General features: G+C 38.8%; 1 protein-coding gene across 2 annotated transcripts; it reads right to left on the bottom strand.

Moving 5' to 3' along the window:
- Window positions 1–1431: 1431 nt before the first annotated feature.
- On the bottom strand, window positions 1432–2975 carry LOC108008608 (uncharacterized). Of its 2 annotated transcripts, XM_017072489.4 has the most exons (3): window positions 2817–2975; window positions 1897–2245; window positions 1432–1840 (listed from the first exon to the last, which is right to left on the bottom strand). In XM_017072489.4, the coding sequence occupies exons 1-3, from the start codon at window positions 2838–2840 to the stop codon at window positions 1524–1526; spliced, it is 690 nt and encodes a 229-aa protein (XP_016927978.3). In that variant the 5' UTR covers window positions 2841–2975; the 3' UTR covers window positions 1432–1523. The 2 variants fall into 2 exon arrangements, with proteins under 2 accessions (XP_016927978.3, XP_016927977.3); XM_017072488.4 differs by having other exon boundaries at window positions 1432–2245.
- Between the last annotated feature and the right edge of the window lie 14560 nt (window positions 2976–17535).

Consider the following 17535-nt stretch of genomic DNA (forward strand, 5'->3'; position numbering starts at 1 on the left):
TCAATTCCTTGTGCGTTGTTAACTTGAGACTTGAGTCGACTCTGAAGTTGATTAATTTCGCATTTTTACGCTTGATTATACGAGTACCACAGAAGTTGGACTAGCTAGTTGTGGAAGCTGTCTGAAGATTTCCCTTTTTTTTTGGGGGTTTTCTTCCTTTATTTTCGCCTTTTATTTTCCACGCATACACATTCGAGATGGAAGATGGAGAGAGGGAGTCCTGCAAGGAAGGAATCTTTTTCGTGGCTGGCAAAAATATGGCGTTGAATCCTTTGGGAAATTTCGATATCACACTTTGTTCCAGCGTTCTCGTCATGCCCACAAGTTCATTACACATTCGCCGGAGTCGAAATGAGCAAAAGTAATGGGAAATGCAGTGGGCGAATGGGTGGGGTATTTTCCGAAGTCGGGGGACCACCGGCAGGTTGATTAACCAGACTTAGAGACACAACCCCCAGATTCATGTGTGCCATAAAAATCGCAATTATTATTTCCTCCATTCGCTTCTGATTTGCGGAGTCGAGTGAAAAGTATCTGACAGTTTTCCTGATTGCGGGTGGATGATTTCGATGTATTCTCCTGATTATAATTATGACTGCTCAATTATTTACAATTTAATTGATCGAATTGGAGTTAATAACCGAATTCATTATCGACAGTATCGATTTTTTTTAGTTTAAAAAATCTAACAAATAATGTAACCATATTATAGCAAACATAAACTCTTTTGGGTTCAACAACGATTATGTTCTCAAAACTATTAACATTATATTATATCTTTAAAATATTCTTATTACAATTATAATTAAATTGATCAAATATAAGTTTATAACAGAAACTATAGAAAGTAAAGTAAGTATAACGATGTTGTTCTGAAAAAATTAATGTGATCACGATTTTTTGTATTTAAGAACGATTCTTTTATCAAAACTATGCATATCTTTAAAAACATATCATATTCTATACATGGGCGGGAGAAAGTTCTGTAGTTTGGCGAAGAAAGCAGGAGAAGAATCGTGGCGAACAAAGGGAACCTGAAGAAAGACAAAGGCAAACGACACTTGGATAGATATTCGCAAGAAAGCCGCCGAAAGGGGAACGCCATAAATCAAATGTATCTACGTATCTACGTATCTACCTATCCACCTATCCATTGTTGCCTCTATGTAAATACCAGACAATAGTTATGGGTATGCGGGGCTTAATTATACGCGACACTCGATTCGATTCGCTGGCAAATTAGCATATGACAAGGCCAGTTAACAGCTAGCAAAACAGTTAGCTAAACTCCGCAGATGGAGTCAGAGATGAAGATAGATGCCATGTAATTACCAGAGCGCAGAAGCAAAACAAATAAAAATACAAATATAAAAAAAACCCAAGCAATTAAGGGAAAGAATCTTTAAACTATGACTCAAAACGTTTTTGGGCTTTTGTTTCATTGGCTAAATTTAGACATGGGTTTATTGCGGCATTAAGCATTTATAATATTATAGTTACGACTACGATTAGGGGGTAATAATTTAGGCTTTAGCTTTGACTAAGTGGTTAGGAGCAGGGAAGATCACAAGATCATCTCGAATCGCTGATCCCGGGCGATGGGCTCCGCCTTGCTCTTCACCAGATACTTGGCGAACTCCGAGGGCGAGCGAAACGACTTGATGGGGAACTTGCCGAAGCGTCCGTTGGTCTTGGACACCACGTAGTAGATGGGATAGGGGCCCGGTGTCATCTGGACGGGTAATACTTGACCTTGGACCTCCACACGATCCACCCTGTCCACCTGCTCCCCTGCAGCCGACGTAGCGTCCAAGTTTAGCTGCTTCTGCTGCTTGAGTTTCTGCTTGGGAAAGGCTTTTAGTTGGTATTTCAAGGCTGGCTGCGTCTCATCTTCACCACTGGCGGCCACATTCCCATTCCCATTTCCACCCAGCAGCTTGGCGGGTCGAGGACGCCTCTTCCGCATCTGCTTGGAGTCCACGTACTGTCGCTGACCGGAAACGGAAACGGGTCCAGAACCGGAAGCGGAAGCTGATCCCGTTGGGGGACGCAGCGTTTGGATCTGGAAGAAGGCCGAGTTCATTTGGCTGCCCGTGTTGTCCTTCTTGGGAGGCAGGTCCTGCGGATGCACGCGGATCACCTTCTGCGTCTGGTTGGCAATGCTGATCACATCCTCCTCGATGTCTGAGGACTCCTCGATGGCCAGGGACACACTAATCACTGCGCCAAGGCAGAAGAAGCAGAGCTGAAAGGGGTTTTAAGAATTAAATCAAAATAATTAAAGTTTCAATAAAGTTTATTACTTTAATTTATATATACAATCATAAATAAATTTATTTAAATTGAAAAGTATATATACAATCATAAATAAATTTATTTAAATTTAAAAGTATGGATTATTTATGAATTATGAATTATAGAAAGAGTATATGGAATTGTTACTTTGATAGATTTTAGTTGTAAAAGTGTTTTGGGAAACAGAATATTATGAATGCATTTTTCATTTGAATACCAAGAAGATGTACTTAAATTGTATGCAAATCAAAAAGTAAATTACATTTTATTTAGCAAGACAAATTGTTGAAACATTTTGGTTTGCTTTAAAAATGAATTATCTTTTTTAACAACAAAAAGCAAATTAGGCTGTATTTCCTATTTTGCAATGTACTTGAACTTCAAAAGATATTTTTCGAAAACATGCAATTAATTTCACACTATAAATGGTATAAATTATTTAGCTGATGAAAAAAATGTACAAGCTAATGGCAACTTGTATATTTTTCAATCTTTCGCCGTGGGCGATCAATCACAATTACCATAAACCGATGACTGCCAAACATCTTGTAAGATCACTCAGGTAAACAATGTTTCTGCCGATTCTGAAGCTTCTGTGGATTCCGCAACTAGCGACTGATGTTGGATGCTGTCGTTTGACGACTGAAAACACTGGAGCCCAGCGATCGCTGTAAGCTTTTGAGCTGGAGATCCCAGATATACCTATGCCCCCCATATTCCCCCTTCAACACCACGATCTGTTTATAATGAAGTGTTTGGTGTTTTTTGTGGTTCGCGCTTTTTGGAGGAGCCAGAACAAATAATGAGCCAAAAATTTGTTAGTTTTAATTCGTCTTTTGTCATTTGGCGGGAAGTTTCCCCTCTTCCATCCCGTAAGATCCCCGATTTTGCCTGCACAGTGGGTCAGAGTATGGCAAAAACGTTTATTTATTTTCGCGGTTTATTCGCAATTAATGTCGGTGATTGCCTTGCTGATTAATTTGTTTTGCGGCTGATTACCTCAGTTTTTTCTCCTCCCCCTATGACGATGTTTATTGTTTTGAGCATTGTTTGATTTAAAGATATTTTTATCCATCAGTAATGAACAAATTAGAAGGTTCTGGGTATAATGAATATGTAAAGAGATTCGATTTCTTTAAACAATTTTAACTATTGATGATGGTTGATAATGGTGGTTTGTATTGGCAAAATCTAAGATTTGACACCCATAATGTATATGTGTAAATATATATTATAAATGTTTTAAGGATTTATAAGGGTAATAGTCAAAGCGACCACTCCGACACCTTTTTATGTTTAACAGGAATTCTATAAATAAATTATTTAAATGAAACCCACCAATAAATCTCTTAAATTTGCTTACTATGACTTTTTTTTTCATTTGCATATCTTTCTTTCTTTCAACTATCAAATGTATAATTTCTTCTTAAAAAGAGTATTCAAGAGATGGAAGGCGGGGTAATAATTTTTTCCTGAACACCATTAGGCGTGCATTACTAATTATTGTAATGGAATTATTTATGATAATTGTCAAAGTCTCAGACACTGCACATTGTTGGCCATTCGGCGTGTGCACAAACCAGTGAGCAGAAGTAAAAATAAAATAAAGTACGTTTGCCAGCGAAAACAATTATAATTCAATTGTATTCAGATGGGAGATATAGAAGTCATGAAGCCGATGACTCAATGTCGTTCTGTTCCTAGTTGCGATTTCTGGTTTTGGGTCTCGGAACTTGGAACTCGACAAGCGACTTAAGATGGGATTGGAGAGCAGGAAAATAAAGCTCAATGGAATTAGAGATCTTGAACTTAATGCTCCGAACAAGGTTAACTTTGATGCGGATTGTAATCATATAATTGAAGTTGTGAGCGAGACATAAGTGCTAGAAAACTCTTTTAAATTGATCTACAAACTTGGACAAGTTAATAACTCAGTTGATTATGTCACCTGAGTCCGCAGCAGTTCATTAATATGCACATCGATGGGTTTAATGAGAATTCATTGACCCAGTCTGCTTCGATTCGATTGAATAACTTCATTAATCAAGCTAGAACGAATCACTGCTGATGGTGATGATGATGATGATTATGTTAATAACGTGGTGGCCAAAAGGGGTCAGCGATTTATACTCGCAAAAATCTGTTCTGATCTGTTGGCATGCATATTACCGTCGTAAAAATTCACTTTGCCATCGATAGTCGAAATGACAAAAACCATTTATAGCTTTCGAACATCAGAACACAAAAAAATAGGGGGAAACAAGGGAAATGCAGCCACTCTAGACGGTAATAAAATGCCCAAGGAAAAGCACTAGGACCCAGACAATGGAATCCATTCCATTGCGCCATCCTCCATCAATGTCGCGCCATCGATTGTTATTCAAAGCAGCCATAATAATCTGTGCCAAGACGTATAGACAAAGTGAATTCCCGGGGAGAAATCGCAAAAAGGGGTAAGGAATGGGGGCCTTTGGCTTTTTAGTTAGCCAAGTGTTCGGGGAATTGAGATGTAACTCAACAGGTTTTAGCTTTTAAGTCCCTTACTCTCGACGGTGGGTGATGTGCAGGCATTGCTAATGGATTATTTAAAGTGTCTTTAAAGTTGCAGAAATACTTTACATATATATAGAAAAGGGGGTAGGATATCATGTGTGCCCCAGGCCTTTGTAATTAGATTGCCCAAAAAAGGACCTGATGTGGGTAGTGTATCTTTTTCCACCAGAGGTGACCAGTACACAAGACATGTCCAAATCCTTTCTCCCATTTTTCCACCCAGAGGCTAATGGACACAAAATCCGTGGACATTTGTTTTACTTTTTTGCGGGCAAAGTTTATCCTTTTCCTTTTTTTTGTGTTGGTTGGTTTGTTTTGCGGTCAGAACATAAATTACCTATTAGCTATAGGGATCACATATAATTTACGAGTGGGTAAAGGTCCGCAATAATTACACAGGTGTGGAGAATGGGAAGATAAGCAGGGACATTTCCACCATCCATACCATAGACAGTCTTTTGAAAAATTTGCTGACTCAAATAGTTGTCGGCTGATATCGTCCACTTTTGAGGGTGGCATTATTCCACTTCGGATGGTCTCATCACCCACTAAGCCCAAGGAGATCCAGACCATGATTCTGGCTTTTATTACATGACAATTACCCACAATCAGGGGAGCATATGTGAGCCATATTCGCACCGCAGTATGGCAATCGTAAAAAAGAATGGAGCAGCACTTGGTCGGCCAATAAACGTTGAGTCCTCCCAGTTGAAAGTCTTCCCCGCAGACATTACAAACCCGAAATGGTTATGTCTCCGTCGACTTATCAGCTTGGAAATAAGAACTACAAATGTCATTTTCGGCGGCTAAGCCAATGTTAACTTTGCCATAAGAGTTATAGAAATGTTTTGTCTTGGTAACAACAGTTCTGATATCACTGTGAGCCTTTTCTTAACTTTTTATTATAAGGAAATGTTTAAAGTCAAGTTGATTAAACTCTTACTTTTTTATATTTGATGTTGTTTTACATTTAATCTTATAGCATAATCAAGAACATACTCAGTTTCCTTAGATTTACCTGAATAGTTTTATTAAATAATTGTAACATTTCAAATTTATTATCTTACTTAACCATATAACTTTTTTAATTTTAAAACAAGAAGGAAAGTTGGGCACTACAGCTAATGATTCAGATTCATAAATAGGTATGGCTTAGTTGCAATCAAAAGATTTAACATTTTAAAAAACTAAAGTTAAGGCATAAACTGATATTCATTCCCGTTGTAAACTAAAAAAATTATTTTTAAAGAAAAGTTATTTAAAATGTTTGAAGAATCTAGCTTTCGATATCAGGTCGAATTGGTTAAACTAGGGCTTAAATAGATATAAAGGTGGTTTTAAAAAATCGTTCAGCTTATACAAAACAAAGAAATTTAAAAAATACCTTTTAAGTTAAACTATATTTCTAGTACTCAGATATTTTATAAGTGATAATGAAGATATTTTAGAAATAACTCCGAAGTAGGGCTCCAGAAAAGCTTGGTTTAATAATTTTTTGTGTGTGCCTTCCATCTGCAAGAATAAACATTTAAAGCCCCAGAACTCGAGCAAATATTTAACTTGAATCATCGTAAATTCGTTGCGAAAAATGCTATTGTTGGCCATTAAAATATTTAACGGATTGCCGCTGATGGACTGGGCGGTGGCCTCCTCCAAGTTTCCCTCGACTCCACGGCGAGGAAAAGCGGCTTGGGGTCGCAGAAAAGTGGAGAAGGGGAAATCCCAGCGATTGTATTTGTATGTATGCACCTAAATCCCGACAATCGGTGTAGAAAGGTGCCCGCCAATGCCGCGATGACTCCGCCCTGAATCGTTTGGGGTTCCAACTTGGAAGTTAGACGAGGTCCTTCACTGCGCAGCTGCGGCAATTTCGCCTCGTCCAGTTGGTGCAAATCGTTTGGGAGGGGGCGTATCTGGGGTTACGAGGAGTGGGAGCCACGTTCAAGACTGTTTCAATTCCAAACCGTTTCCCGTGTTAAGGGACAAGCCGGGTTCCGACGAGTCGAACATTTGGAGGATGAGTCGGCCTAGGACTCTCCAGTGATTTCAGGGTAAATGTTGAAAATACTATAATTTTCATAATACCAAGTACTGCAGATTTAAAACCGGTTTAGTGGCTTTTCAGTTGCAGATACTTTTGTATCTTTCATACAAGAACAGCACGTATCTGCCACACGCACAGCCAATTAACGCTAATGCAGGACTCATAATTTCACGCCTTACGGTGTGCCATTAACCCCAGGTGAAAATGTGAGGTGTGTGAGCGGGGTTTTTTTGGCATGCAAATGAACTGGCGAATGGCAAATGGAGCCTGTCAATATGGTAGCCCCCATCTTGCATGTGGGCACCCATAAAAATGGTATATATGTGTGTGTGCTCTTCGGACCTTGTTCCGCACTGTTTTGCAAGGTGCTGATTATGGCCTTTGATATGCAAATGAACCGGTTTTACGGTCCTCCTACCAAAAAACCACTACGCTGGCCCAAAAACAAATGGCGCTAATGATGGGGCAAGATGACACCTTGTGGCACATCATATGACCAGCTAAAGACTCTCGGATATGCGAGCCAGAAAAAGGGTTCTTATGAGCAGTTTCAACCCCAATTAGACTCATTAGGCAAGGGGGCACATTAGGCATTACAATGGTTATGGATACCATCCGAGGTGCGAAACGTGGGCGCTGACTTTGGAGTGATTTACGACACAAATTACGGGCTTAAATGGACAAACATGCCTAGTTTTAATCATAGGTTGGCCTCAATGGGTGGAAGGGCAGGCAGGATGAGTCCATTAACGCGACGGGAAAACTATAAAGCAGCCGAGGTGCCCGCTGAGGTCCCCGAATGGGCATTAAGCATGTGCGACATAAATTAATTAACCTTTTCTCACATTCCCTTCACGCATTGTTAGCCAGCATGTTTATGCAAAACTATGGTACTCATTTTCGGGAAATAAAGGCCGCCAAACTACTCTGGAGGGTGGTATTAACGAGGGCTCGTATAATTTCCATAAAACCTAAATTTTTTTCTCTAACTAATGCGAAAATCTTGTCGATGAATGTGTATAATTATGTGTTTTATTAAAAATACTTGTGCTGAATACTAGTAAAATGAGTACTCGTAAAAAATACAATTTAAGTAAAGTTCGAACAAATATGGGTATACTTTTAGGCGGTTAAACAATTTTAGGTTAAACAAAAATACAAACATGATAAACCAAAATTGCGTAGTACCTATAGTTTTCTGGCATTTTAAGAGCTTATTATTTATTTTGTTTTAAAAAATGAGTCATAATTCCATGGTTTTCAAAGCGTTTGTAGTTGTTTATTACCCAACTATTTAGATTATTTTAATTACTCTTCTGATATATGATAAGCGAAAATTTAAAAGTTCCTTTCGCATCCTGGGTTTATGTTGAAGTTAAGAATTACTCATACGTTTAATCAATCTTGAATATTTTACATTCTTATCGAAACGGGTATGAGATTTATGTGAATCGAGATAAAAGTAGTGCCTGCGTTTGAAACCGCTTTTCGTTATTAGTTGAAGTGCTCAAAATAAATACGCATAAAAATTCAACAAATTGGGTGAGAAACAACTGGGGGACATGGGCTATGTTGGTATGTTGCTTAGAAATGGCCCTCCCGGGAAATTATAAATATATATGCCTTTTAGGAAAAAAAAAGAAAGTAACAAAAAACGAAAAGAAAAAGTTCTACACGCAAAATATTTAAAACCGTTGAGAGCGAAAGGTGGGGGGGTTCTGGGGGTTTGGAAAATTGCGCCTAATTGTAAACGGCCCAGCAATGGATGACACTTTATGAGTACTCGGGGCCCTGAGTTGAAAGTTGAAAACGTTACTCTGCACTCCGTGAAATTGAATTAAAACCAGCCGAGGAGGGTGGAGCGGTCAGGGTGGGCATTGCAATCCGGGCGGGAGTTCAAAATGTTTTCCTCGCCCAGGGCGACGGAACACGGGACTTAAGCGGCATTAATTATGACACCGAGGTGGAGGGGAAAATGGCAATGGCAATGGAAAAGGCCCAGTGCTGCAGACTGAGCCCATATGTATGCTCCATATTTTCCCCTCACATTGCACTGTCAACCTGGCAAAATTTAATTGACCAACTGGTAAGTAGGGGGAGGAAACTGACCGAAAAGGACGACGCAGGACCAAAAGGACTTTGCACAACTGACACAGTGAACGGGTGCTGCGAAATCGGATAAAATCGAGTGGAAAATGCAATCGCATAACGATAATTCCGTGGCCAGTATATGACTGTTACCTACCTTTAGGCCTCAGGGTCCTCAGCCTATTTCCACTCCCAATCCCGGAACCCGGAACCTGGATCCCTGTTCCCGATCCCAATCCTGTTCGGTCCCACCTGGGAGTGCACATTAAATAATTACCGCAAATGGGCTTGGCGATAATTTTTGCACCAAAAGACCCGACGCAATAACAACAACAGCCAGCTGGAAAATAAAAATGTAATTGTAATTGCGAAAACAATAAACAAATGTGCCATACGAAGGACTGCATCCATAGTTGCACTCGGGGAATAAAAATTCCGTCAGCATTATAAAAAAGAGGGGCAAGGGTTACTTTGTTGGCCATCTTACGGAACCCGGAGTACTCTATAAAAAATAATACAGTAAATGAAAATGTTTGTTTATTTTATTATATGTACCTACATTTTATGTTTTTTATATTCTAGATCTTGAAGTTTTGTTGATTTCTTAAATACATTTTTTGTTTAACAATCATAAAGATTTCCGTGTCTTGGATTCGAAAAGCAATGCACTTGTTTCGAGATATTAAAATGATTAGATTAACATAATATTATCTTAATCAAACTACATACATATACCTAAATAAAACTTTATTCACCGTAAAATGTAGTTATTTACTAATCAGGATCTTCAAAATGCTATCTTATATTTGATTTAAAATAAAGTTGTTGACATATATCATGACTCTGTTTTTTTTTGTAGTCAATATATTTCGAGGTAATAATAAAAAGTATGAATAAATGATTCATATTTTTAAATATAAGATGACTGAAAATCGTATCCTAAACTTCTGGTATATAGAAGATGCTTATAACTATGATTATGTGTACACCTATCTAAGCTCTTAGCTTGAAAAAAATCAGAACGAACTCTGCCTTACCCATAACCTGTTATACTCTTTGACACCTGTAATTTAGGGTATTAAAAATTGTATTTAATTAACGCCACCGGCTGCGCTTCGATTCAGTTGCATTCCTGTGTGGCTTTCAGGTATTCTGGGAGGAGAGCTGCGAGGTGGCAGGATGATCAGGGTCGTGGTTGTCCATTTAATTTGCATTCGGCATTCGCCAGTTCATCGAACAACCGTTTTAAAGCGAGTCAACCCCTTGAAATGACAATTCACTCCCAGGTGGACACTTCTTTCGAGGACTTGGAGTACCCATTGCCAAATCCCAAGGCATTTCCTTCGCACTGGCTACTTAAAAATGCATGACCAAGGATGCTTTCTTCGCCGCAAAACCTAACCCCCTTCGCACCTACCTTCCATCATTTACCAATTAGTTAATTTTTACGGCAGCTAGCTGAGAAATCTTTCGAATTTTGAGTACAAGTGTCTTTTAATTTCTTATTAGCGGTTTATTATCCCCGCGGACATTTGGGCCATTAATATGCAGAGAGGCCCAGGCGGCCACACGGCCGAAATCATTAATTTTAATGAGCCCAAAACAGCCAGTGAAAGTGGCCCGAAAAGGATTATGGTGCCTGAGCATTCGGTTAATTACTTAATAATTTGGGCAGGTGTTATTTTTGGAAAGTCAATTCATAGGGCGCCCGGAGACCCGGCGAAAGTAATTGGATGCTGTGAAGGTAATTAGAAGTTTGGGGAATTGAGGGAGGGCATTTTGGATTTGTTTTACACAAAGCTTTGCTTTGGAATTTGCATAGGAAAGAAGAAATCTTAAGTCGTGAGGATAAATAAAGAAAAAAAAAATATTGTTTTAAATATTTAAGAATTTCCTTTTTAAATATTTCCTTTCATATTTAAAATTCCAAAATGAATAGTTCCTATTTTAGCTTGTATTAATTAGTAAGCTATCGACAGAAACAAAGAATCGATTTATATCAAACAATCAGATATTTTAAAACTTCCGTTTGAAATATTTTCTTTCATAGTTAAAATTCCCAACTAAAAGGGCTTTATGATCACTTCCTATTTTAGCCGGTATCAGTCAGTTAAGTATCACTGCAAATCGTTTATCCCCAAATCGAATCAAAAGTGCAGCCTTTGAGATCAAACCAAACTTGTTCCATCCAATCACTTTGAGTGCTGATCACGATCCCAAAACCAGGAACAGGGGTTAAGGGGCCTGAGGGGTTAAGAGGAGTGGGATCAGTTCGAGGAGCAAAAAGCGAATGGAACATTAATCCGTAATTTGCTGCTTGTGAAGTCGGGGCGACTAAGTAATAATTTTTAATAGGAAGCCAATGCCATAAATGGTCAATAGTTGCCACTCAGTTTTTGCCGCTGTCCCGCTTAAATTTGTTTGATTTTTTGTTTGTATCTTTTGGTGTGTCTGGTGATTTAAGCCTGATCCCTGACAAAAGACGGGAACTGAATTTGGCTTTGATGGAATGCCAAAATCGATTCGGAAATTCGCGGCACGTGCAGATCAGTGGAGAACTGGCAGCTGAAGTCGAAATCGAAGTCGTAGTCGGAGTGCTACGAATGCACAGCTTCGATCTTTGGCCGTAATTTATGAACTTTAATTGTTGGCTTTTATAGAAATGGATTGGTGGCTATAAAGCATTAACAGTTAGAGACGCTGGCGACACTTTTAATTGATTTTCTACCCTTTTGATTTAATTTATGAACTGTTTGCCATATTCGGCGGCCCGCTGGCCGGTTAAACATTTAATCAATGTTCGAGTATCTCAAATCTGCACTTGCCAGCCCGTCGGCCTTTCAGCCAGTTGGCTATAAATATTTATGAGCCAGCCCAGGCAAAGCTAATGACAAAGTGATAAGGACAATTAAGGAGAAAGCAGCTGCTGGTCCAGGGCCAGTTCAGTACTGAAATGTGTCACCAGAGTGGACTCTATGGATGGAATAATGACGGAGATCGTGAGAAAAAATTCAAATCAATTGTCCCTATATTAGAAAATATGTAAATAAAAATGCCAATCAATTATCTTTATTTTTACCATCCTTAAATATGAATAATCTCATTTTTAGTATACGCAAACCAATTCACTACTTACCTTTTTAATACCTTCTTATGCAGTGGCTTGTTTTTACAAACATTAGATTCATTTTCTTAGCCTCTAAAGATTAATTTCTTTTGTATTCGAATTTTTCATATTTAGATACCTAACAACTAAGACAATATATTTCCTGATCTTACATAAAAGTATACAAATATTTTTTTAAGTCTACATAAATTCTAAAAACTTATTTTAAGCCCTTTGGAAGCGTTAAAATAAATAACAGGCAAATAACTTATTTTTTTTTATTTATTTTAAAGTATTTAAATTTACACTCTTTTTTAGTTTTAAGATACCTATCCCCCGTGTCACGTTGTCATATCGAACCAAAGATAGCTCGTTCATCACCGATCAACTTGTAAACACGACGAACAAACTGCTGGCTGTAAAATATTGCTGCATTTTTGATCACTTGTCATCCCTGCATGATGGACGATCGTAGCAGAACACAGCAGAATATCTCATTGGAGAACCTGTGGCCAGTGCCTCACCAGATGCCCCCAATTCCTGAGGACCCTTCTTCGCCCGGCAGATATAAGAACTAAGAAACAGCTCCACTTCTTCAGTGGCAGTCTTCGGATTCGGAGTCTGAGGAGAATTCCGCAGAACCTGTTGACAACACTTGTGCGACAAGCGAAACGATCTCGCTTTTTGCCTCCGCTATTTATTATGTTTACTAGTGCCTTCGGCCGGCGATTCGATGATGGAAAAAAGTGCTGGCCGAGGTGTCGATATCGCACAATGATTTTAATGATGGGATCGAACCGAACCGAAACCGCTGGGCGCACAAAAAACACTGGGACGCGGCCTGTTGCAGCAAATCGCTGAGATGCCAATGCTGATAATCAATAATTTTTATATTTTTATATTTTTGCCACATCGCCGGTCGGCTTTGCAATCCAGCTCAAAGGAGGAGGACTCGAGCAGTTCGGCTACTTGCTGTGTCAGCCCAACCCTCTGGATCCCAGCCAAAGGACATGACAATAATCCTTAATTACAGCTCACCCAGAGCCAGTGAAATTCGAATCATAATTGGAGTTCAATGAGTTAAGCACAATTGTGGGATTTTCCTTGAAAGGTGGAGGCTTATGCTTACTTTTTATTTTTACGAGGCAAGCTGAGGTTCAAAATTTAAGAAAATATCCCACTTTAAAGCATTACACCCAAAATGCAGATACGGTTATTTCTGGGAATGTGATTTTAAATACCCATATACATAGCTGGTTTAAAGGTTCTGGCACTTCTAAAGAAATCTAAGACCATAAATCAAGTGTAAGATTGTTTTTGATAAGCCAAGTGGGTTTAAATTGCTTATGAAAATACAATCTTTTTTATAACAATTTCTTAAGTCTCTCAACATTCTTTACGTTTAAGTCACCCAATATCTGGATTTTGGAATTTCACTCCACTATGCAGTCACCTTTGATTTAATGTTTCGGTATTCCGCATGCAAAGCAAATTGACAGCCAAAGTGAGATTTCCTTTCAAGGATTTTGGCGCAAACACTCGATGTTCGATAGTGTCAAGTGGAAGGTCTCCTGTGACTACGACAGACTAAGGTTAACCCTTACAGGGGCAGGAGCAATGCCACATATTCTTTTATTAATGCCGAAAAAGAGTGGAGTATTGGTTCTATTTTTGCGTGGAAAAGTGCCAACAATTCCATCAAAGTTCAACCCTTTGAGTGCTGAATTTTCCTGTCACGTCACGAGAGCTCCCCTTTTCACACATTTTCGCCCCCCAATGAAAACATCGAAATCGCATTCAGCTGATTAGGTTCGAGGTGTCTGGAGTGGAAATTGGGAAATGCCATGGGTAATGGTGATTGCGTAACCGCTTACGAGTTTGCATGGAGTGCATGGAGGATGGAATCCATGTCGGCAATTAAAAACCTTGGCCAGAATTTCGTAACCAGAGGGGGGTAAGGATATACCAAAGCAATTCCTGAAAAGACAACTTGATGTGCAATAAAATCGTTGGCTTCTACAATCCGAAAAGGAGACCCCCAGGAAATTGAAGTTGCGAAATTGGATTTCTGACCCTTTGGCCAGCCATGTGTGAAGGTCCTTTGGCCATTTCTATTTGCATCTAATACATAAACATAATGCGTTAATTTCAAAGGAACTTGGCAAGGCGCAAAAAAAATATATATGCAAACAAACGAAAAATATTTCCTTTTTTTCTGTGGTTGGTAATCAAATTTGCGATGCTGTTTTTTTTTTTTTTTTTGACTGGCACATCTTACTGAATTGCTTGGCTGGGTATTCCCAAAGGATTCTCAGGGGGTGACCGCAGGACAGGACACAGGACATGGGCGATACAAATAAACAAATGATGTAAATTTCATTTTCCAGGACTTTGAATTGCTCAAATATGAAAATATGAAAAGCCAGGCCCTTAAATAAATTACCGAAAATTTATTTTGTAGTCGAAGGTGATTCGTAATATGGCTGAAACTATTTGGAGGGGAGATTTCCTTTTCGGGGAAATATTAGATTCATCAAAGTTCAGCAGATTTGCATTTATTTCACATTTGTCAGGGACCAGCTGCTGCCAAAAAGGGTCTTAAATGTCAGCCTCATCATCATCGGACTGCCGGTGCAGACATTAAAAACCACTTTTCGAAGGCGGTAAATCCTCAGACTGATTGGCATTAGCCAAATATATATGGAATGATAAATGTCAAATAATTCCGAGATTCACGCACAAAATGTCAATTTCAATTTGAGGCTTTGAATGAAATGAATGATTCGGTTTTAATTCTGGTGAAATGTAAACGCGAGCAGGTTGTGCTGGGATTTTCCGGGTGGTGAGTCTGGCTTTTCCTCTACAGCTCCCCAGTCGAAGGTGGAGTTTTCTTATTTTGCCAGCCATAAAATGCTTTAAATTAGCATATTAATAGCTTCGATAGCGTTAGTTATTCGACTTGAAAATCAGGAGATCATGCGCACATACTCATCCTGCCACACAGGATACTCGCGGGTGCCATAAAAAATTCACACAACAGCAGTTCTGCAGCTCAGATCCCAACGATTAAAATTATGCAAACGCATTATCTGGGTAGCCTGCATTCTGCGAACGAGATGGAGATGGAATGGCCATGTATCTAGGGAGCCATGGGCCGTAAACACTCAATATTCGTTGCCGCAGGATCTGATTCTTTCCAAAAAGTAAATTGCCTAGGCAGTCTCTATGCAAATGTGGAAATCGCACGGAGCACTTAAAACAAATCCAGATAGAGACATCTGGAGGACGGGAAAACCTATTAGAGTTCACTTACCCAGAGGTTCATAAATCAAGTACAAGATTGGTTTTGGATACAGCATGTGGTGACTCTGCCATACTTATGATGTTTTAATTGCTTTATGACACTTTTCTGGAAGAAAATGTTCATTAAAAAAGATTATCAATAGCAATAAATAAAGAAATCAAATACCTTTTTTATTTATCTAATATAAGTATTTATTTTAGATAAATAAATTAAAACATATTTTCTAGTTTTGTGATAATTATATGATTATCGCATTTTTCATTTATGATATACACGATAGTTCATATGCACAGAGAAAATTCTGACGTTCTCACCTGAGTTGAAAATGTTCTTAAAAATAGAACGACATTTTTAGCTTGAAAATGGTTTTACTTTGCCCGAATAAAGTTGAGATGGCGGTAGTTATGTACATTGTATATCTCAACAAATAGTAGGGTATACTTAAAAGTGGTTAAATAAACTCCATTTAACTTTTCTATTCTCACCATTTCGTTCTAATATTAAGAACGTTGATACCAAAATGTAAATACACGGTTTTTAAGAACGAATGTTCTCAATTCAAGAACAATGTTCTTGGATATTTCTCTATGTGTGTGAGTGTTTAGCACGCTATTGCTTAGATACTTTTACTTTTTAAAAACACGGTTTTTAAGAACGAATGTTCTCAAATCAAGAACAATGTTCTTGGATATTTCTCTTTGTGTGTAAATGTTTAGCACGGTTATTGCTTACATACTTTTACTTTGTAAAGTGGGAATTAATTACCAATCTTAGGGAGTACATGAAAAGTCCGCTAGAAAACTTAAACGTTTTTCAATAGTCCGTTAACTTCTCAGGATCTTTCAGTCGATTTTTAATGGGGGGATTGATGGAGAGAGTGGAGTATTTGGATGGGGCAAGGATGTTGGATAGAGTGCAGGACAATTACCACAACCGCTGGCCAGGAAAGTGCAACTGTGTGCGCTTTGCCTATCTTGCTGCCTATTCAAGTGTCCATTTTTAATTAACACTCTGACAATTTGACGCGAAATGCATTTCGAGTGAGTGTGCTTGTGTGTGTGTAACCACGTGTGAGGGTGTGCGACCATGTGTGTTCGTGTGCAAGGACTAACACTAATACTAATGCTGCCACTGCGGCAAAGGATGCATATGCCTGCCGATGAGCCCTTGGTTTTGTGGGGAGTTGAGAGCTCTGCGCTGAATGTTTAGAATGCAATTGACGTGTCAGAGGGCAAATGCCTGGAGGCAGGGGCGTAGAGGGGTCGCAAGGGGGGCGCAGAAGGGGTCAGGACATCAGACAATAAGGGGGTGTGGCTGATAAATGTTGCATGCGCCTGTGTAACCCAATTACCGCTCTGCAAATTACCCACTCCGAGCCAAAGGATTCGATTCCTGGAGTTGGGAACCCCAACATTCCTAGACTCGCTTTGCATAATTGATGACAAATTGAAATCATGTTTATGGCATAGAGAGAGAGAGAGAGAGAGCAGGGCACATTCCATAAAATATATTTTACATAGATTTTGATGCCGACAGTCTTCGCCTCAAACCCATCAGGACTTTCCCTTTTCCTCGACTTTTTCCTAGGTCATAAATCCCGAACTGGCCAGGCCAAATCAAATGGCCAATGGATCAATTTGCGGTTGATGGAGCTTAGCCGCTTGAGTCCGCCTCACGGGGCTCGTAAATCGCAATGAGTGGGGGCCATAAATTTTCAATTGGTCAGTAGCCGAGGAAAGGGTAAAGGACTTTCCAAAAAAAAAATCCTAGCCCTCGCTAACTGCTAATAATAAAGGCCAATTTTCCTAAGAAGGGGTTTGTTATACGAACAAAGTATAATAACTCTCTACCAACTAAGCTACCAAAAATTTTTCCAGGAGGTAGGATTCAGTTAAATAGTTAATCCACAATTATGATTTGTAATTTCTAAAATCATGATTGTAGTTTTGATGTTAGTACTCAACAACAAAATAGATACAATTTTTTAAAATAGTTTTTCTACTATTTGAATGGTTATAATACTATTTAATGGTAAAAAATAAAACAACATGAAAATTTGTTTTGGTTGCAAAAGTTAAGCAGGTTGTACCATTGTTAATAAGCAAAGATGCCTTGTTTGGTTTAAAAAAGATACAATTTCGAAGC

This window comes from Drosophila suzukii, chromosome 2R (genome assembly GCF_043229965.1).
Source record: "Drosophila suzukii chromosome 2R, CBGP_Dsuzu_IsoJpt1.0, whole genome shotgun sequence".
In the NCBI taxonomy this organism is placed as follows: Eukaryota; Metazoa; Arthropoda; class Insecta; order Diptera; family Drosophilidae; genus Drosophila; species Drosophila suzukii.